We start from the raw sequence: 23,608 nt of genomic DNA, 5'->3' as shown, positions 1-23,608 counted from the left end.
TTTTTTGTCATATGAAGATAATAGTCCATTACGATGTAAGTGCGAAAAACAGGAAATTCACAATGAGTTGCGAATTGCTTATTCGTACATATACCTATCGTACATATGGCCCTTTAATTTTTCGACATACCTAGTTACGTAATGTGCTAATTATTGCACTTCTTAGTGCGGTGAAGTAGCACCATATATACTGTAAATGAATTTTATGGTACATTACGATTTGAGCGTATTCTGAGCAACACTACCTTCAAAGCGAAACCTAGGAACCGATAGCTGCTCAATAGTCCGGAAACATCAAGAAAATGTATGGTTATACAGAGGGGATTCACATGACGCTCGATCGCGTGATAAAAATGATCCCTCCATTATCTATCCTGATATAGGTAATGAAATTACGAAGAAGGATGATAAAAGATTTAGGAACACGCACCTTTCCTTGCCCTGGATTCCGGTAGCACCTTCAAAAAGTGATTGTATGCCTGTTCTGTTTTTCACGGTATCCTGATACGGCTACACATCCAGAGAAGAATGTCAGATGCCATACAAATGTAAAGCAGACTGCTAGACCTGAAAATGAAAAACAATTTTAATTGTGGGCCCTATAATATTTAAAAGAAAAACAACGACTTCAAAAGGGCCTACCGTGACCCATTTCTATAGTTTGTTCGTCCATTTGCCACTCTATCGCTTGAATATGCAAGAGTGACAGAGGCAGATATCGAAATTTTGATTTCTGCGGTAGGCTCTCGGAGCTGGATATACCGGGTGGGGCCTATGTTGAAGTTATTCGCTTGTGTCCAAAGCCCCACCCGGTATATTACCGCTTACCTGAATACATGCAGAAGATTTGAACCGACGGGAATGGAGAGAATATGCCGATGAAGAAAGATAACATGTCAGTGACGGAAGTTATAGTGATGGAGACCGCTGCCTCAGACAACATGATTGCCATGCGTTCAGGCACTGGTAGTTTTGGGGAGGTCCTGCGCCACGCCGCTAACATGACGAATGTATCATCTATACCGATGCCTGTGAAAAGAGAGAAGATAATTTATAAACGAAAATGCTTATTTAACTTGGAAACCTCTGGAGTTGCAGGCGTCCATAGGCTGCGGTGACTTCTTACCATCAGGCGGGCCGTATGCTTGTTTGCCACCGTCGTGGTATATAAATATTTTTTTATAGGTACTCGAGCGCATACTGCAGTTTCATCGACTATGTTAAAAAGAGATCAAATGTTTACATCAATTTATAGAGTTCGAATAGGCAATTATTAGACAGCGACAGACTTAAGTATGACAATATTTATGAAAACAAGAAATAAGTACGTACCAATCATCAAAAACGGAGCAGCCAAATTGATGCCAATAAACGATATCCCGAGATAAATAGCACAGCCAAATGCCGCAGCAGTGGCCATAACAGCAGAGATATTTCCAAGCAAGCCCAGCCAGGGCTTAGACCGGACCCAATCAGCCATCATACATGTCACAATCGAGAATATTCCCATTAGGATGAACGTGGAACTGAAGAATGGAACGACAGTCCTGGTGTTCTTTTCGAGCTCATGATCCAGAGTTCTTGAAGCGAATCTAGCGATGGAGATGTGTTTGAATCGCCCCGTGTCTTCTGCTACGCCTACTGCATCCAAAAATGCGTCCTCCCATGCAGCACCTCTAAAACAGACGATACTCATATTTAAATTTTAATACCTACCTTTATAAAGGAAATGTTATTGGTTGTAAATAACTGCTTAAGTATTCGTTGCAAAACTCGCGAATTATGAATAACAAAAGAGCACCTCTACCTAATCTTAATTTTAAATTACCACATACACCTTTCACGTGACAACTGAAACTCATAAGGCTCAGTAATAACTGTAATAATGTTGTCAACATCACGATGACCCACACTTAGTTTTGCCAACAAGTGAAACCTTTCTATTGATATTCTGGCATCATTACGCAGCGCTTAGTATTCGAAACGATTTCCTAAACCGTGTCAAGATCGGTACCCATTATCTAAGAAACTGAGTCATTCAACTTAAATGTAAAACCATTTTGTACCGGACAAAAATCTTGTAAACACCATTTAGAGCAATTAACTAAACTGAAAGAACCTTCGTTAGGCACTTGTTTCCTTTTCAAAGATATTACATCTATAATCATTGTTTCCGTAAATTGCGTGTGATAAGTAGATGTGTGGTCATTACCCTATAGTTATCTGCGTAATTTTATTTGTTTAGGAAGTACATATATCCTTTATTAAAATTTAAATATATACCTTCCTAAAAGACCTGCCATCGTTATGGATAAAAGCGGTCAAATGATGTTTTACAGAACGAAGTGTTACAACATCTTACTGCCCTTGGTTTACAAAGCTGGTAACTAAATAACCATAACTAGATCAACGCACGTTCATGGCTAACTTTTTATCCGACTACTATGTAAGTGTTACGTTCACAAGAACATCAATTTCTTTATTTGGTCATAAGACTAGCCTAGGCTTGCCCACTACGTACAAACTAGCCGAACTTATGCTTGATAAGTAGCTCAGACAGCATAGATATATGCCATAAGATTTGAATCTGTAACTGGTTGTCGCCCTTGATAACTAGACAACCTGGGCACGAGCCCTCAAAATATACGGGGAACGCGTTGGTCTCCTCACGTCATTAGGCTTAACATTAGACGTGATGTAGTCTTGTTGGTAGGATCTCGAGTCTTTTGGGTCTCTAAATGTGAAGAACTCAGCGCTTAAAAAACTTCCATGTCTTTTAAGTTCAGAACTGAGTCTTTTATTGAGCATTTTTTGAGCACAAATAAAAATGACTTGAGCCTCCGAATAAAGTCTTCGTCACCAATTTTATACGTTTATCTAAATAAGTTAAGTAAATACCTAGGTGAGATTTGTGTAAAAACCCATGAATTTGACACGAAACAATGTATTTTGAAAAGCAATGTATTTTGTGTTGATTTAATTATAGTGAGTTGAGTTTCAAAGCAGAGGACTCGAATAACCTACCTTACCCTAGTTTAAAGTGAAAACTTATTTACCTTTGTATTTGCAACGGGGTGTCGGCCTTCACGAACCAGACGAGCTGAACAGCCGGCACGGAGACGATGGTGTCGTCGACGACTGTCGAGCCTCCGAAGTAGACAGGGAACGCGTGAGCCTCCCAAGTTACCGGGTTGAACATTATAGGGAATGTCAGGTTTAGATCGCCGCGTTCCACCTGGAATGAATTCAATAAAATCGTTTGATGTTTAACCTTTTAACGATTTCAGTGATAACTAAGTGTGGATTCCTGCCTGTCATGCATTTTATTTATAGATAAATCATATTCATCACTTTACCGCGAAGCTACAGTACTTGACTTGACCTAGAGGCTGATTTTGTTATGTATGACTTAAGGGGTGAATATGTAAGTCACACTGAACAGCGTTTCTAAGGAGCCAACAATCTGCTGTTCCATAGAAAACATTGACATATATGTTCGCCGAAATGTATGAGACAGCAGATTTTATTTTAAGTTTTCAGGGTTGCCCCGTAGTAAAAGTTGTTCAGACATAACAAAATCATTCTGTATTTAGTATGCAATTTATTTGGTCTACAAAGTATATCATGTCAAAAGTACAAAGTATATCATGTTACCTTTATTCATTTACCAAAGCGAAATTCATGTGATAGGTGGTTCTAGAAATAATTAGGCTATCAAAAACTCTCTCCGTGTGGATGAAGTTAAAAATAACTTCCGAACTGAAACTACACATCCACATCCACATATCACGTGTCAAAGTGAACATGTTGTAACGCTTGACATACCAATCGCGATGTTAAATGAAGATACTCGAAACGATGACAAATGACCGATGCAGCTCATTACGATAAGTGGATGTTCGGAATATAAATCAACGGTGACACACGCCATGGTTAACCGACATGATGTATTCACACTGTACTACCTACGAATGTTACGAGTACCTGTTGTTTTGTGTGTGACCACAACACACTTGGCAATGTTCGTTGCATTTAACAAGGTTGATAGGAATATCTCGTTTGTTGCCTTTGCCTTTTACGATTGCTTATATGAGATATCGCTATAATATTTGTGGGTAAATGACGATCTCGGGGGAGTCAAACAGAAATATTTCCGGGACTTACGAGTTAGTTATAGTTAAAAAGCTTAACTTTTATAGTTAATTTTATTATTTTATGCAAACAAATAAAACTTCTCATCTTTATACTCGTTACTTGGTGTGGCCTGTATGTAGGGTTGTAAAATAATATAAATTTAATTTTACCATACATGTGGTTCAAAAATATGTGGCTGTGTCATAACTTCATTTTCGAGTACTTCTTTTTCGAGTTTTTCGAGATCTTCAATTCGAGTTTTGGTTATTAAATCTATATTCTAATATGATACTGATCTGTCAGTGTCAGAAGTAACCCTTCTGGATTCGAGTTTTAGTTATTAGATCTCATTCCAATATGGTTGAAGGTTGACATAATGCGCAAATCAGCAGGTCCTCTAAATGAGATTGGAATCAGATCCACGTAAGCAGTCTGCTACCTACAAGTCCAGAGGTATTACATGTGTGTTGCCGACCCTAACACTTCGCATCTTCGTTGAGCTCTGGCAACCTTACTCACCAGCAGGAACACAACACTATGAGTAGGGTTTAGTGTTATTTGGCTGCGGTTTCCTGTAAGGTGGAAGTACTTCCCCAGGTGGGCTCTGCTCTAGATCTCGAACGACACCCGCTGTTCTGTACCCTACCTACCATATAAAGTAAGATAACATATTCACAGTGCTCCTCTCTTTTGGACGTAGTTTAAGGACATACCCGGGTCCAATCACATTATATTGTTGGAATTTGCCTGTTGTTGTAGGTACGGACGACAACTTTACCTCTTCCCGTAGGTTCCCATGTTGTGGTTATCGTTTGTTTCTTAATATGTATGAGTGTGTATAATGTGAAGAGTTTTAGACTTAAGTTCAATAAATAGTCATTAAACGTCGTCCGATTTCGTTTTCTAACCTGTAGATATTTATAAATTCTTTTTTTTTTCATCAGCCTGTGTCTTTTTATTAGGTATGAGCAATTTAGTTTTATTTTGTTATTAGAACTGGTGTTAAAAACTGTCTATTGTTCGTATTCCGATTATGCGTTTTATGACTGTGACTCATTCTACTTAAGTAGACTTTGGACAGACGTCCAGGAAATCGGTCGGCAGTTTTAATCGATCGCCAAAATTATAATTGTGTACCTAATAATGGTCAAGAAGCCACATGTGAGAAAATGGACACGTTATGTATTTGAATATTTTGAATGTCCAGGATTGCACACGGAATGGGAAGATGATAATCATGAAAGTAAACAGGGATAAGGCATGCAAGTTGATTTTAATGTCGTGCACATTTAATATCATGTTATTCATGCTATAGAGAATGAGACAAAATTGGTGAATAATGTTAGAATAAAAGGTTAGAATGTGATAGTGCTACATACCTAAGTGTAACTGTCCTAAAAGTATTGCGAGAACCAGAAACAAGTCTATAGGGAACGTGTATGAACTGTAGATAGGCAGTATAGAAATAAACGGGGTTATTAGCGCGAAGTGTAAATGTCAAGATTAACCTTCCAATGTAGGTACCCTACAGATGGCAGAACCTACAATACACAAGAAAACCTAGGTGAACTAGACTAGGCGCCTATTGACTGAGTATAGCCCATAGAAAAAATGGCCATATTGAGAAGTATTGGAGATGATGCTAATGTCACGACTGGCATACAAGTCTTAGGTGTCGGTATCTACGTAAACATTGGTAACGTCTAACCTATTATGCGCATCTCTATTTTAGCCCGACAATAACAATTCGTTAATAGGTTAATCTTAACTTTAAGACAAATGAAAAAATACGAGTGTATACTTATCCACTCACGTGCTTAGTGCAACTGTAGTTACCAGCTGTCACCCTTATTTTATTATAATAATAGAAGTCACTGAAAAATATCTCGCACGTGAGTGGTTATGATGAAACAAACACAGATCAAGATTAAGAGTAGGTACATCTACATATATTGTGGTTGTTTTAGCAAACGTAAATAATAATATCTTATTATGATATAAAAGATACTGCATCTCTGCCGGCGAAACCGCAACCAATTGGTGTGAATCTCGCTACTCAACAATTTATTTTTAATAACAATACTTAAAGTATTTACTAAAGGCACCTTTGTTCGTGCCGTGGGAGAAAGTCAGTGGAAATCGAAAGTGTATTGACTCAAAGTTAGTTAACGTTTTTAAATTGTTTTGTAAATCCAGTTTTTGTCCATAACCTACCTACTAAATTTTTGCCTAAAGATGTGTGTTACAAATAAATATAAATATTTTCTAGATAAAAATAATTTCAATACAATTTCGATGTTTCCTGCTGGATCGAGTAATGAAATCCGCAGATGAAGCAAGACCTTCGACATTGCTTTGAATCTTGTCAGACTCTAAGTGGCAGTGGGCGGAGCACTTGATTTGATTGCTTTTTTAACAAGCTTCTGGGGTGGCAACTGTACCTACTCCGGAAGACGTACACTGCAAGGACAATCAGCAGCAGAAGTTGTTAGGAGGGCGAGGTGTTCAAAATGACCTGAACACAAATTTTGGTTTCCGCCGTGTGGTGCCGGCGTTTTAGAATAGCACCACCCCATCTCGTCCCATAGGTATCGTAAAAGCCGACTAAGGGAACACCGACGAATGGGCAGCAGCGTCCGTTGAGTACTCCTATTAACTTCTACTGCGGTCCCTCCAACCTCAATCAATTTCGCCCTATCAATTTAAAAATCACAACTACATCTCAAACCTACTTTTAACAATTCGCAAATTTCAAATGAATCAATCAAACATCTTCAAATTTATCTACAAGTTCAACAACCAACAATAAAATTTCGCAACAACACAAACCAACTCAAAACAAATCTCAACCAGGGCGCATGGCCGCCCGTACTCAATGCGGGGACCATGGGTCCATTATAGCTCAATCATAAAAACAACGTCGGGTCTCTAAACTGAGCATCACCATTGCATTTTGTCTGATGGTGATGCCGGACCCGGCATCGCATAAACCATAACAACCTTACGCAAATGTCACCGCGGGCACAGGGTCGCCCGTTTCCATAGCGAGGGCCATGTGTCTACAACTGACACTATTAAACATTAAAAAAAAACTTTATTGTTTTAATAAGAGCGTATGAAGGTAATTTTTATCACACCCGCTTAGCCACTTCGGCAGCTCACTGGACAAGCATAAGCTGGATCTAAATCTAGATCTGGTAAAGATAAAATTAAACCTGTATCTGAGGGCAGCGCATACCACGTAGTTGTGGAAATTCTTGGAGAAATCTATTTCCATAGAGGAAAATAAACTGATATTTTTGACTGACTCGACTTTACGAAGCACCCACTCTAAATTAACCATTTCTAATACCCATGACCATGACTAAGTAAAACAGTATTATTGAAGCCTGTTCGCTAGAACGAAACATGTGGTTGGTTGGTCGCAGTTTTTGTGTATCCGTATTATTGTATACTTTCGCATGTTAAGAATATGGCGATTGGTTACACTAAAGTGGCTGTTTTCGTATAATTAAGAAGTAATTTCATTTTTCAAAGAATGAGTTAATATTTTCGTCTTAAATTTTGAATATTTGATGAGCGTTAAAGTTGTTAGGTGTTACCTGACTTGCCAGTGCCTATAGATTTTTAAACTTCGACATACCTATTTTTTCTTACTAGCGATTTTAGGACATCGTGTAAAGACAAGAGGAAAGGTAGGTAAGCTTCTTCATTGTTATTATAGTGGACTAAATACTTCATATACTCAGGATTGAAGGTTACTTAAGGTAGTTCCTTTAAGCTTAGAATAAATTTTAAAGTGGAAAAATTACTGTTTTGGGTGAGACTTGAACTCACGACCTGTGGAGCATCATTCGCAGACGTTTCTGTTTGTTAAAAATTAATGTAGTTCCTTTAATCTTATCATCATTAATTTGTTCCAGATACGTACGTCAATATTTGAGTCTAGTGTCTTGGCGCGATTGACGTGACTCCATAAGTATGACAAGTCGCGCAATTTATGTCGAGATATGTTGCTGTCAAGCTCGCACTGTGACATTGACAACCGGCCTCATGGGCGGGACAGCAATATAATTATGCGCGTGCAATAGAGATAGCAACAGGTGGGTCAATGTACGAAAATGTACCTGGAAAGCGTCTCTGCTTTAGCAGGTGATATTCATGTAATGTTTTGTTTTTTAAGAGTTTTTCTTTATACTTAAATGTTATACTTTCATTGTCGGATAGCGGTACTTGATACACATTTTAAATGCATTATTTTAAGTTATGATAGAGTTTAAGCTGTGTTTTTAGCATTGCTGTCAGCATTATCTACCTGTAAGTTTTTTTGCTTTTTTTTTACTTATTTAGCAACATGACTAAAAGTCAAGTAGCCTGGCTAGGAGTCGTGGCATTGCCCCGTACTCACTTAGGTCAGATTATGCAACGACCGATTGTTGGCTAGGTTTGAGGCTCGTAAAATCTACAACTCATTAGTAGGTTTAGCGACATTGAGTGGCTTCACCGCAATATCAACGCATAGAGCGAATATACAGGATGTTAAATCAAGGTGGGGCTGTGTAGCAACAACATAAACTTTCAAAGACCATAAATTTTAACTACAAGGTCTAAATGGATTGAATGATTCTCGAAAAGCCCTTGCTATCAGGTGGAAAAGGAATCTGTTTAAAATACCGGAAAGTCGGATTCTCGCGGAGATCTATAGCTTAATTTATCCCTTCTCGTGGAACCATGTAGGGTAAACTGTGCTAATATCGGACCCTTACAATGATTGGTCTCTTCAGCCTTATTTAAATGTGGCAGTGGTGACTTTCCTAGAAATCAATTAATGTTACTGTAATGCTGTGTCACTTATATGAGCAATAAAATAAAATAAATAAAATTACTCTACAGAGCTGATCGTCGGGTAGTTTGCTCTAATCACCAATGAATATTTGTTTCCCAATTTTACCCAAAATAAAATCTGGAAATCATTTAATTCAGAATTTGATTTCCAACGCAAGCATCATGCATTCTTTAAAAAATAAATGTCTCTTGTTGTTTCTTATTTTCCTCACTGATGCTTCATTACGATTTACCATCCTGTAAATCAGAAGGTTGCCCAAAAATAAGACAAATAATTTTTACGAATATTTGTCTTACACATCTTTTACAAAATTATGTTAAATATTAAAACTACAATCATTTAACTAATACAAAACGTAAACATATTCTCCCTTAGCTTTCATACACAAAAGCAAATATTTCTTTACATTTGTCAACAAAAGTAAAAACACTCAAAGTTCTTGTTAACGTGTTTTTGAGCCATTCTGTATATCTGCGTTTAGGTACTGCGTTGAACTTAGGAGGTGTTTATGACTGAACCGTAACATATTGCGGTGAATTGTTGGTATTGATACAGAATACGCGCCTTTGTATTGGAGTGATAATGGTAATGGCAGCTATTAAAATTGAATCCCTACAATTATGCTCGGCGCTTCCTCGAACTATACAGTATTATGTTATGTATAATAGAATTGACCGTGGGTTTTGTTTACAACCTTGCTTAACTGAGATGTGTAGGTATTAAGTTTCCTTTTCAGATTTTTTAACTTAACTATTATTAGGGTTCGGTGAAGCTTTTAAGCATATAGTTTGGGATCGAACTTCTGTGGTGGTTCAATAGCTACAAGTGCTACATCTATGAACTGATTGTGCAATAACAAGATCGGAATCGGCAAACTTTTTGTTACGGTGAACCATAAAATCGTTAGAATATTAGGGGGACGTCAGATCCATACATGTCATAAAAATATGAAAATAGCTTTTTAATAGAGCCGTAATACGAGAATTTGTGGGGCGGTATAAAGGAACTTTGTGGCGGAATTTTGAGCCTCAGATTGGCTGCGAGCTAAGTAGGTACTTTGTCCTAGGGGTGTCGAGATATTTAACAACAAGGACTTTAAATATCAATCTTACCTCCTCGATAATTTTGTCCAGGTTCAGAATATCGTTGGTAAAGCACTGGCCCTCCCACTTAGCGCACTCCTCTTTGTACGTGAAGGTTTCCCCGTTGGGCAGGGTCACGGTAATGTTCTGCACGAGCTCGTCCAGCTGGCGTAGCTCTTTCCAAACTTCGGCTCGCAGCATGTTCGTGTTGTTGTCTTTGGGGACGATTATAGTTCGGCCAAATCTGCCTGTAACGTAAAAATTGTAAATTACTTTATCAACCTAACAAATATGTCAATTATTAATTTATAGCTGCCGCTGTGGGATCGGTGTTATTTCTATTTCTCGGAAGTAGATATGGATATCCAAAATTTCTTCAAAATGGGTTTAGTAGTTTAACCGTCAAAAGTTAAAGACAGACAGACAGACCAACTAATATCAAAATAGTTAACTTGATTAACTATGGAAATCGAGTTCTATGAACTCCTTGCCATAAAAATATGAGAGTCGATTAATTAGTGATGCAACGAATAATACTTTATTGTGTTAATTAATAATCGAAAACCACAAAAAAATATTTCAATAAAATTTATAAGTATGTTGTATCTACAGTATGCACAGTCGATAACCTGTTGTCATTGCACTTAGTTCGGAGGACAAAGCAATTGGTTGAAATCGGATGATTGGTTAAGATTAACGGATCCGTATTCAATTGATAGAACAGACGAAGCGATGCTGAAGATGTGAAATACAATAAGGAAAAATAGTGATAAAAAAGTATTAAAATCTTTCACAACGAGTAAAGTAGAATAACTTTCGAATTGTTTACGGTATGTTTAACTTTTTATTTTCTTACTCGCAGACCTTGTTATTTATCTGTTTAAAGAAACATTACATTAAAAAACAATATATTTTTGGCAAAAAATAATTTTTGGTACTAGCTTGTATCGCTGACTGTACTTTTCTTCCCACAGGTAACTAATACCTACTCATTGAGATAATTCTAAAAACCTCAAACACGATTTGGTTGCTTTATTTTATCACAGAGTTCCTATGGCCATCTCCTGTCTCCGTCATCAGATCAGCTCGATGGTACCATAATATGAAATGGTCACCCGACTTACATATGTATGCAAATTATTAGCTTCATTGGAAGTCGGGAAGTGGGTCAAAATTAACTTGCAAGATTTGACCCGTACAAACATAGTTACATAGATACATACTTACATTGCAAGTTAAATGAAAGCTTATAATAAAAAATACAACCTTTATCAACTTTTATAAATGTCCTATTTACACACCTGCTCTTGTAATGCGTCCCACGTTAAACCTGTGCGAATAGTTAACTTTGAAGTGTTCCTCAACAATCCGCCTCTCATATTTGCCTTGCCCGCTGACCGGCGAGAACAGGTACTCGGGGTCCATCTCATAGTTGATCCGCTGGTAGCCAGTGATCATGAGCAGAGTCAGTAGTACTGGGATGATGATGAAGTAGCCAGGATTGCGGCCGACCAGTAGGCCGAGCTTGTAGAACGACCGGTTCAGGATGTCGTCGACGAATGTCAGTTTGCAACCCATCTGGAACAATGTACGTTTTTAATTAGAAATATGTAAACAAAGTCACGGGCAGAAGCTAGTGTAACTATATAAAAAATCCCTAGAACTAGGGGCCAATTCGATTCGTTAAGAGGAAACATCACGAGAAGTGGTCATTTTTCCATACAAACGTTCTTGAAATTTTCCTCTCTAGATTTTGGCTATGAATATTTTTTTATATGAGTTCGATATTATTACCCGTGTTTGTACGTTTAGATTTTTTTGATATTCTGGTTTTTATAATAACTACGTTACTTCAAATAGCGCTACTCCAAAAAAATGCGCCGTAAACCGACGCCTAGCATACAAAACGGGTAACAATAAAACCAACAATCAAAACGGTCAGACACAGACAATTTTTTCCGCATTCCGTTCCCAAAATTTCGTTACGATTGGTTAAGTTTTGGAGGAGGAAAGTGTCTAGAACGATACTCGATTTCTGAGATTTTTACGCACGGTTTTTCTCCTAAAGGTGCAGTTCTCCTTATCGCACTAATTTTAGGAGCGGGCTCCGTCAGCGCGATGGAGATATTTACCTAAAATACTCGAATCTGAGAAGGAGCTTAGTGGGTATTTCCTGATTTCCTGTTAACATTATAATAGGCGAGGCTTGACATTGCTTGTCACATGGTTAGGTTACTGTAATACGCGCGTAGAGTAGGACATACCTACGTCCTTTCTGTAGGCTTAGTAGAGAGGGCCGCGAGATAAAGCTCTCATGCTGAGCCTACTGTCATAGTCAGACATAGAAGTTTTTGTGGCAAAACGATTGCTTGAGAAAATGAAACATGGACAAATAATAACATCAATAAGTCAGTTATAGATTAATAATTAAAAGATGTAAATTCTACTTGCTGTAATTTACCGGAAAATTTCTAGAATGCAAATCAATTACAAATCCGACCATAATTTATTTATTACGTATATTAAGTATTTAAAAATAAAACCGTAAGAATACAGTGTCAAAAAATAAGAAAACTACCAATGGGTGTATCAAAGAAGATATCGAACGTGTTGTGTATTTCGCGGTAGCTATCTTTTTATACAATGTTAAAAATATCTCTAACGCTAAGGTAACATCGATAGAACACATGTCGATATTTGATTTTGTCAATCACTTTAGTTTACCCCAAAAACTTCTATGTCTGGTCATAGTACTCGAATAGTAGAGACTTTTAATAGTAGTTATTTTTTACCCACACTCGCATTCGTGACACATCGGTATTTGTTTAATTAATCCGTATCTTAAACTACTCAAGCGTTCATATGTAAAAAGTTTACACAGGATATTAGTTCAAATATTTATTTAAGGCTTAACAAATTACGACAAGCTTTTGGCATTTTTGACAACATACTTCAAACAAGGAATTCTTTACTCGTGAAAGGATAGTAAAAACTGGATATTAGACGTCATTTGGTACATGATTCGATGTAAATGATTTAAGTTATTTTGAATATTGGTTGCAATGCAAGCAAAGCTTATAAACAGACATAGGAATCCGTGGCGCAAAATTGTTTGACAAGCAGGGAGTTCTTGTATTGATAAACTCGACTATCGATGCTAGTTCTATATACTATATAGTGATCACACGAGGGTTTGCTTGTAAAAATACGTTTTTATTAAGAGTAAAAATAATAATTAAATAATAACTCAATGTACTTTTCTTCGTTTTTAAGACAAGACAAGACAATTTTATAATTTTACTCATCCCAATTTTTTTCTTCGTGAATGTCCTATTTAGGTACTATTTTTAAAGTATAGTATAGTATAAAGTATAGTTTCGAGTATTAAGCGTCTAAAATTAAGGGAGTAAAATTATAAAATTGTTTTGTCTTGTCTTAAAAACGAAGAGGAGTACATTGAGTTATTATTTAATTATTTTTTTACTTTTTACAAGCAAACCCTTGAGTGATCACTAGAATATAGAACTAGCATCGATAGTTGAGTTTATCGATACAGGAACTTCCTACTTGTCAAACAATTTTGCCTCACGGATTCCTATGTCTGCTTATAAACCAAACATTTTGGATTTTTTGTGTGAAAGCCCGGATACTTATTTATATTTACTTATACTAAATTTTGTACGCAAATTCTTGGTAATAATATCTTCATATAACTTATTTAGGAAACATTTATATTTAATTAATTAGTACGTACCTACTCAATTTTACTCGTAATAATAATTACCAGGCAAGGCAAGTGCCTAATTTAGGATTCTTAATAGGATAGGAAAATTGCTCTACGATGAATGAGATAAATCGAATTGAAAAGTTGCCGGTTTCCACATTACCAACTTGGCACAAGGACGATTAGGTTTACTTTAACAGAACCGATAGTCGTTTCTAATTCTAAATTCGCCTGTAGTGTAGGTTGTTGTAGATGTTTCAAAGAGTTTTTTTAAGGTGAACGTGCGGCAATAGAATATTTCACGCGCAGTTTTCAAAACCAAACATGGGTAAAAATAAAAATACAGTATTTTTATAAGAAAAACATAAAAATATGCACCTTGCGGAGAGCTTACCTTTTTTATTTTACATAGTAGTTTATTAATTGAATTTTTATGATTGTATGTATATACAATCATAAAAACTAATTTTAATTCAATAAACTTTAATTTTTCATTAAACAAAATATGCCATAAGAAAAATCATATAGAAGTAATTAATGTAATTATAGATAAATATAAATAATTAACGTCATCTAGGTTAAAAGCGATTATGTACTATGTAGGTAATTCTTGCATTGGGGTTAGGCTGAGTTGCTAAACAGCCATGTGCGCGACCAATTATGAGCAAAACCACTCGAACAGACATTCCAACCGCTCCTCGAGTGCGGGCGAGTTCGCTCGAGAGAATCGGTATTTGTGCGAAGTGTAGACGAACTAAAAGCGATGATCATACTTCGAAGTTTTCATAGCATAGTTAGGCGAAGTAAGAATGTTTTTGCCACCATCGTAATTACTCACGGCAATTTTAAGCTTTACAGCTTTCTAATGGTACTCCCACATTGGCTGTTATAAAATGTTATATAACATCGTGTGACAGGGACATCATAATTAATTAGTATCAATACTATCCTAATATCCCTGTCACACGATATTGTAAATATATCATTTTATTACAGCCAATATGGGAGCACCATATGTAATTAATTACTATAAACACAAAAAAAGAAATATACTTATGAGAGCCAGGTAACGATTTTAGAGCAAAATGTAAAATTGATAGATTTAGTCGTTGAAATTTTATATTTTATATTACAAATTTTGGTTTCTATTAGCACGTCTTCTCATCATGCCTTTTAATAATGAGGTTGCATTGCACGCGTGCGTCTCCGGTAATATGTGACGAGAAGGGACAGTGTTTAAAAATTCATAAAAAAATATGGTGGTAAATTATACAAAATGATGTATACCTACGAACAGTTTCAGTAAATGTTGTAGATTGTTTAAGTATCAAAATTACGTTGAAATTAACCATCATTCCAATACGCCAGAAAGGGACAAATGATTATTAGCGGCTTGTCAACTTTAGTAGGCGTTTATGAATAAGTAAGTAAATTTTCAGAGAAATTGTCACTTGTTTTGAAGTAATTTCTAGAGAAAATTGATTTCGTCTAACTTTCATTTACACTAATTTCAAATTAATAATAACGAAAATGTAGCTTATTAAAGTTGAAGTACAGGATATGTGTAATACAAAACTACCATTTTTAGCAGTCCAAACTTTACGAAATTTACAAATAAGATCAACAAAATCAGTGCTTTACGCGCGTTTATCTAAACGTCCATCAGAAAAAAAAATCGTTACCTACTAATTAAGTGTGTCTGTTTGAAAAAAAAAAAAGATTTATTAAAATGAAAGATAGCAAGAAGTGCTAATAGAAACCAGTACTTGTAATTTCTAATAGTTAACAAAAGGTGTACAATTTCATCGACTAAATCTATCCTATGGCCTCTTAACGTTTGTCTGCTGAAGTTTTCATTATATTTAACATATTTCAATAAAAACAACTATAGTAGACACAAATCGATGCCCAAAATTCAAAATTCAAAAATTTATTCTGCAAGTAGGCCTCAAGGGCTCTTTTACAAGTCAATACAACATTTATAGTAACATCATATAGTGACATGAAAAAATACATAACAACATTTATAAATACAACAGCCAATACCTGGGTAAACATTACATTATAATAATCTTAAAATAAATAATTACTACAATACAATAGAGATGTATAGTCTTTATGGTTAAAAACCAAATATGGTTAAAAGCCCGGAACACAGACTGATGACCGGGGTCGTAAAACTTTTCATTCTCTCGCGTGCTCGTAGCGGTGAGAGAAATAGTTATATGTATAATCCCAGTCGTCAGTTTGGTTTGCGTCTACTATAGTGCACTAATATACATATATATTTCGTTAATTTTGAAAATTATTATTTCTTAATCTATGTGCACTAGCGACGCAGAAGTTACAGTCTAGTGTTTTAATCCACATAATCTATCATAATGTGGAATAAAAAGATCGGTTCACTTTTTGGGGTGTTTTAAAAGACTGTGTAGTGTCCCGTAGCTATCAAAGGGCCTACCGCGAACACTGAAGTTCGCAAATTGCGGGCATCTTTCTCGGTCACTCTAACTACTTACGCCTTATTTGGAGTAAAAGAGAAAGATGCCCGCAAATTGCAAACGTCGGTGTTTACAGTAGGCCCTCAGACCAGTCCCATTATCACGCATACAGTCAATTAGAATGCTCACCGATTACGGACCATGAGGTCAGTTCACACTGGTTTATCATAAACTTTAACTCGCACGCAATTGAGAATAGGTGGCGGCTAGTGCGATTCGGTCTAGGCGTTTCTCGACACATCTAACCTGTCCCCGTTTCTGCACGAGATCAACGTTGCGTTTAACGATAGCTATAATCTCATCTGCGATGCCATGCGGTTATCCGCGCAAATCGTGAGCCAAGCAAGATATGGGTATGTAAATGGATTCGAAGCAGAATTGTCATTATTTATATTGGCAAAGCAGTGTCGTTTTTGAGAATTTGAAAAAGAAAAAAAAACTATGGTTTAATTGGTATTTCTTATAATTTACATTTTATTATTGTATCAAAATCATTATTTTTGTACAGATGTCTGTCGTATTTAAAAAAATTACTTTATTATTACATGACGCTAATTATTTACCTATAATTATTTCTATGCCTATGTTTTTTCTTATGGCTCATATTTTAATAATAAATAAAACATATTGAATTCAATGGCATAAACAAGGAAGGCAAGGCAAGGTTGTCTGGAAGAGATCGCTTCTTAGCGATAAGACCGCCTGTTGTTACCTAACTTTTACGTGTTTTTTCATTTCCTGTCTATTTTTGACTGTATGGTGCACTATAAAGAATATTTACTTACTTACTTACAATCATAAAAATAAAAATAAAATTTAAATAACGTGATACCATTACCATAAATGAATTCGGCATCCCCGAATTCTACGAACACGATAACAAACTTGGCCTAGTAGATTAATTGATGTAGGTATCAAGATAAAGTTGAGAGCCTAACTAAAAATGTACACCAAAAATCTTGGTGGCTACACGTTTTAGTAGTTTCGTAGTCAACGGGAGACTGAGGAAAAAACTATATATTTACCTCTTTTAAAATTATAATATACGATAAAATAAGATATTCATCATCAACATTACCACGCCCTTGATATTTTTCTTGATTTGAGTCTACCAAGATCTTTATGGATTTTACAAACCAACACTTTAAAAAAGAGCACGAAGTGTTCACCCGGCTTTTGTCTCTCTCAATGCAAATGTTAGTTTTTGCCATTAACAAGAGCGAGTGAAATGAAGCTCTACCTCATTCTCGTGAAATGTAAGATATACTTACAATACATATGTGACAATACGCGCATCGTTTAGTTTAACATACGACTCACTCGGTGAAAACATTTATTAGTTAATCGTAAAAAAAACATTACTCTTTCTCTACGATTGTCGCAGATATACCGCATACCCAGCTCAATCTATACATATAATTACTATTTTTATTATTAGTGCAACTCAATTACGATATTTGCGATACATATTTAAAACAAAAAAACAATAGAATGCTTGAAGTTATTATCCTCAGACGTTGCCGAAGTTGAACCCCTCCTCTTCCACCCCCTCCCCCCGCCTGCATCAAAAATCTGGATGGGTCCACTGCTTGAATATATCTTAGGGGCGCAATGATTAATTCTACCAAAGAAAACTAAAGTTCAGAGAAAGTCGTATTTGGTATTTTTATGTCATTCACACAACACACAACTAATTATTCTGTTTTATTTCATAGGTACTTAACTATCGCGGTAAACGAAGACAATATTGATTAAGTTTGAAATAAAAATACTACCTGCGTCAAAATTTATAAATATAATTTAACATTTGTTTTTGATTGGATTGCGTGACATCAGAAATCACCTATACCAGTTTGTAAATGACGTCACACACTTAGACGTTTATGATAAAGACGCAACGCATAAGTTATATCATTGCGTAATTTCTACATCTGATACCGATGTGTTTTTATATGGTTCCAATACTTCTTTGGCTAGGCGCGCTTAAGTATTGCTCAAACTTTCAGGAACTCCTGACGACCGCCGCCCTATAAAGGCCCCGATGAAGTTTTAACTCTTTGCCAATATGATAGTAGATATCTTTGTCAATATGGTAGTAATTTAAACCGGTAAATTTTGAAACCCAGTCGTCAGGAGCCACCCGAAAACCGACAGCACGCCGCCCGGCCGGTCCTAGGTGAGGTGTCGATGGGCGGATGTGGTGGACACGGATTTGTGCGAGCTCCTGGTTGAAGACTGGCGAGAAACTGCACAGTAGATCCCGATCAGTGGCGAGCAGGCGTGTTGGAGGCCAAGACAGGTCGCTGCGCCAAAGAAGTAAGTAAGTCGTCAGGAGGAGGGCTTTTAAATATAAGCCCCTATTCGATTTGTTAACTCCCTACATATATTACGAATTTTCTTAAAACTTGTAATTCCGGGTAAAACGGACTTGTCATTAAACAATGACATAAGTACACGAGTACTTGATCTGCATTTATCCGGAACAAACATAACAAATGATCGTTATTTCTCCTAAAAAGTCAGTTTGCACGTCCAATTTACTAATTCACGTTCGTTCACCTCAAACGGTACATGTTTGTGGCTTATTTCAGCCGGTATTTACTCGACTATTGGACACACCGTTTTTTCCGTAGCAATATTGGTACCGAAAATTCAATATGAATACTTATAAACGCGTAGCTCTGCATGTATATCTATCGCTAGACCAAAGCTGGCGCACATGTTTAACCTAAGTGTATATGTAGGTATTTATGTATTTTAAAACAATTTAACGCTATTTGATTTGATTTAACAAAATGTAAATAAAAATTATTAAGATTATGAAAACGTCTACGATTATGATTTTCTTTATATGGTTACTAATGTAAGGTGCACTGCAACTTCGGAAAGTAGATTTTGACTATTGCCATAATTTTCTATACGTGCTTTGTATACGTCTCTTGCAGCACTAAACCAAGAGTACCAAGACGCCTTAACGTAAGCGTAAACGCACTTTGTACACCAAATGTTTTTGAGGATAAGGTACTTTTAATCCAGTCATGAGATAGATGCGCTGGCAGAGTGCTTAAGAGGGAAGAATAGCTTTGCAATCCTAACGAAATAACGGTACATTTTCTATAAAATTCAATTTCGGGAGGAAACGGTTACCACTAACTAAATGTTAAAAAATCACTTTGATTTAAAGTCAATCGCTTCAGCATAATAATACATGCTAGGTTCGTAGATTTTTTTGTTTTGGAAATTAAAAAAAAAAAGGAAAATCTACGAATTTAGTTTTTCATTGTGTTAATAACATACTAAAATATCATGGAGAATGGAAAATCATTTTGTATGGATGACGACGTGGTATTCTTCTCTCTTAAGGGTTTAGAAAATTTAAAAAATAGAACACGCGGCTCTCTCTTACCTAATCTAACGCATTTTTTGTTGTTTAATTGACACCTACCGTTAAGCACCGTAAACTTAAATAAAAACAAATGAAATCGCAGTAACTGTGAAACAGTTATCCAAGAAAAACACTGTTATTTAGTACAATCGTGATATTTCCAAGGTACCTTATACTAGTTGTTTTGGAAGGCCCTGAAATAGCTAAGTTAAAATGGTTTTGCTATAGACGAAATCATTAATATCATGTTCACTGTTGGAGCCTGGGGGTAAAGACAAAGTAAAGAATTTAGTATAGAGGCGTGCTGTGTAAGTATATTTTGTATTAGTCAACTAAATTTACTGCGATCTTTCGACACAAGACTAAAACTTAATGACAAATGGCTATTTGACCCATGTTCTTTTACTGATATGTGTTAAATAATCAAAGATGACAATCAAATGATGTTACTCAAATAATGTATGGAATTAGTCACGTGAATTTTCGTAGTATCTGTCATCCCGTACATTTTTCCTTTCGTTCGGCGATGTACGACTTTTATCCTGGTTAGGCTCCTGTTGAGTCTGTCGTGTAGCCGCATTCAAGTTAACTACTCTGTGCTTAGCGGTCCTAGGTTCAAGCTATATTTATTTACGATTTGTCTACACTGTGTCGACTAATTCATTCAGCAAACGCTAACCCGTAGAGTCTGTTAAGTGAATCTTGTGATTTTTAAAATGAAATATATGGAAGATAAAAAATAGTTTATTATACAAGTAGGCATATTACAATGTGCTTATGAACGTCAAATTAAGCTATACCGGCTCTAACCCTACACCTCTGACCCGAGAAGATTTAAATCCCCCCTCAATTGGCGAAGGGTTTGTATATATGTACATACGAACGTGGACGTAGGTTCTATTTGGAATCTGCTAACTTGATATTTAAGCAGCAAAATTAAGCATCCCAGATCTCCTTGACCGACCCTTTCACTGATTGAACGTTTAATAAATGACTCTGGCATATGACATTATCGTAATTATAATATTATACTCATGATGTAATTTGCGTTAGGGATTAGGAATACTATATAGGTATTCATCAAATTGATTTTCATATTTACCAATAGTATTTAGCAGCTTTTTAATATTATTATTTTTTCAATTTCACGTTCAAAGTCTGAGATAGTTCTAACAAATATTCCATTAGGTAACTAATATTTTCTTCATAAAATAAATAAGTAGGCATATTTTTTCATATTAAGTATCTACTTAAATTTTTACAATCCAATATCCATTAATTTTTATAACTTTTTAATATTTTGTGTCCTATATTGTATCGATATGTGTATCAGAAGTCGATAAATGGGAACTCCCTATGATAGTTAATATTAATAATGAAATCAATAATTCCGACGTTTGTTTATCATAGATTAATAATTAATTTTATACATACAATGTATCGTTAGTTTATTCACATAAGTAGGTTGTCGTGACTGTAGGTAACTGAGCAGGTGTATTTAGCGGAGTTAGTAGCACCCGTCGGCCTCGGCACCCAGTTACGGTGAAAAATGCAGCTTTTCTAATTTACGCGTAACTAGATTTCCTCACAGTTTTCCTCTTGATATCGTAGTAGACAGTTTTTACCTAGGAACATAAAAAAACGAACGATAGCTATATTTATTTATTTGTTCCTGAGTTATGGGTGTTTTCTATAAATATAAGTATGTATTTATCCATATACGTATGTATATCGTCGCCTAATACTCATAGTACAAGCTTTGCTAAGTTTGGGGCTAGGTCGATCTGTGTAATATTGTCCCCGAATATTTCTTATCATTTTATTATTTCTTTTATTTATAGCAGTAGGTTTATATATTAATGTCATATCTAATAAATAAATAGTACCTACAAATAAATAATATTTTTCTTCATCAGTATTATAAAATGTCTGGACTGTATGGTTATTTATATTTTTGTACTTAATTTGGTACTTTTATGTTACCCTCATCCGAATCGTCTACAGCTCACGATCCGTTTACGTTCGAGATTTATTAGGATATATATATCTACATATTGTTGAATAAAGATATATAGCTACTTTAACTCAACCTAAATCTACTTCGAGGTGCATTCGTGTCAAATACAATGGACCTTGGCCTCTACTACTGCGGCCTAGATAAAAACATTTTAACTAATTATTATTGCTATGTTTTCTGAACGCGTTTTAATAGAACACTGAAGTAGCCTCGACCATGTCTAGAAAAGTTAAAGTTATTCATTTCGTAACTTATCGTTAATTTATCGATTATGCACGCTGTCTTGCAAAATGACAGAAAATAAAACTGTAGAATTTCTTCGTGATTATAAGTAAAATAACATTTATATGTATTTAGGTACTGTTATAGTTTAAACAAGTAAAACCAGAATATTATAAACTAAAGTAAATAATAAAATTATTAAAAGATATTATTTCAATTTATTTGAATATCAAAATACAATTTTAAAAACTTACAGTTACTATTATTAGCTATGTAAATAATTAGGATTAATTCACCTACCTTACATTTGAGCTATTCCCTTTACCTACCTACTTACCTATTACATTTAAAAAATTGTAAGTACCTAGTTAAATACTTAACAAAAAAACTGAATTCATCGATATCTTAAATTTTAGAACTGGAAATATGGGTGGAACCTGAATATCGATGACCAATCTCAACATTTTATGGATTTACGACTATTTTATTTAAAAGTTATGTGATATTATAACATCCGTTGTATTTGTGTAGTTTTTAATCACACCATTTTGTAACAGCTGACCTCTTGTAGGCCTTGTTTCAATGTTACGATTAGGCTAATTATAGAATCTTTTTTACATAATATATTATGTACATCGGTATATTTATAATGGTATAGAAGTTGATAGTCTTGAATGTCAATATCAACTTGTTAGTTGCGGGTATATAAGTGGTGAAATGTAAACGTTCTATTCTTACGTTGCTTTTTTCGTAAAGTTAAGATAAAAAAAATCTAAGTTTTATAATTGGGTACTTGACGCATGTTGAATATTATAACAAAATTTAGTTAACATTATAACAAAGTGGAATTTAAAAAAAAAAATTGAAATCTTAAAAAAATACAAGGCTCCGAAATCTCAAAAAAAAAAATTTTTTTTTTTGTCTTTCAAAAATAGAAAAGATAATGGTACCATTCGATTCTTTACATTTCATTGAAAAATAAATTGTATGACAACTATACATATAAACGCAATATTTCAGGGTCAAAATGGCCATTTCCTTGATCTTACATACATTTAGGACAGACTTATATGATGTAACGACACATACCTTATCATTTTGTTAGAGGCGTTTCAATCGTCGAGTGCGATTGTCAGACTTTAACTCTCATTTCATTAAATGCCATGAGTCCTATATATACATTTGATCCTCAGGAAAATCAATATCGTTTGACATTATTTACAAAAAACAGTCAAGTAGCCAATTCGATAGAATCGTGTATATAAATAATTACAGTACTCACGTATGATTGCTAGTGTCATCACTACTAGTCTTGCTTGTGATGAATGAATTCGTAGCCCAAATTATGAGATACTGCAGTTTAATAAAAGTGGCTTATACATAGTTGTCTGATTCAAAGATTTTGCGTAATTGCTATTTTGGAGATGATTTCCATTTATTTTGAAACAATCGGCATTGCTTGAAAATATCAGTCCACTCTGTCGGCTGTCTAATGATTAACGCCCCGATTCGAACTTTAGGATACGTCAAAATTATCTCTAGATACGATATGGATCGGATACGTCAGCGTCAAAAGTGACGTTTTTAACTTTTGACACTGACATATCCGATCCATATCGTATCTAGAGCTAATTTTTGGACGTATCTTATCTTAAAGTTTGAATCGGCCGAATGACATTTTCAGAAATGTCACTGTT

General features: G+C 35.3%; 2 protein-coding genes across 2 annotated transcripts in view; both read right to left on the bottom strand.

Moving 5' to 3' along the window:
* LOC133521466 (uncharacterized) overlaps nucleotides 1–23,608 on the bottom strand; it is a 520,259-nt gene that overhangs the window by 352,315 nt on the left and 144,336 nt on the right. The gene's annotated exons all lie outside the window — the stretch shown is intronic.
* LOC133521457 (patched domain-containing protein 3-like) overlaps nucleotides 1–23,608 on the bottom strand; it is a 60,200-nt gene that overhangs the window by 4,481 nt on the left and 32,111 nt on the right. The window contains 7 exon segments of the mRNA XM_061856424.1: nucleotides 431–466; nucleotides 469–567; nucleotides 829–1,029; nucleotides 1,333–1,676; nucleotides 3,057–3,235; nucleotides 10,093–10,310; nucleotides 11,364–11,640. Coding sequence (XP_061712408.1) covers nucleotides 431–466; nucleotides 469–567; nucleotides 829–1,029; nucleotides 1,333–1,676; nucleotides 3,057–3,235; nucleotides 10,093–10,310; nucleotides 11,364–11,640 — 1,354 coding nt within the window.

The sequence above is a fragment of the Cydia pomonella genome, chromosome 9 (assembly GCF_033807575.1).
Source record: "Cydia pomonella isolate Wapato2018A chromosome 9, ilCydPomo1, whole genome shotgun sequence".
In the NCBI taxonomy this organism is placed as follows: Eukaryota; Metazoa; Arthropoda; class Insecta; order Lepidoptera; family Tortricidae; genus Cydia; species Cydia pomonella.
The sequence above is the reverse complement of the archived record's forward strand: the minus strand, read 5'-3'. Positions and strand labels throughout refer to the sequence as shown.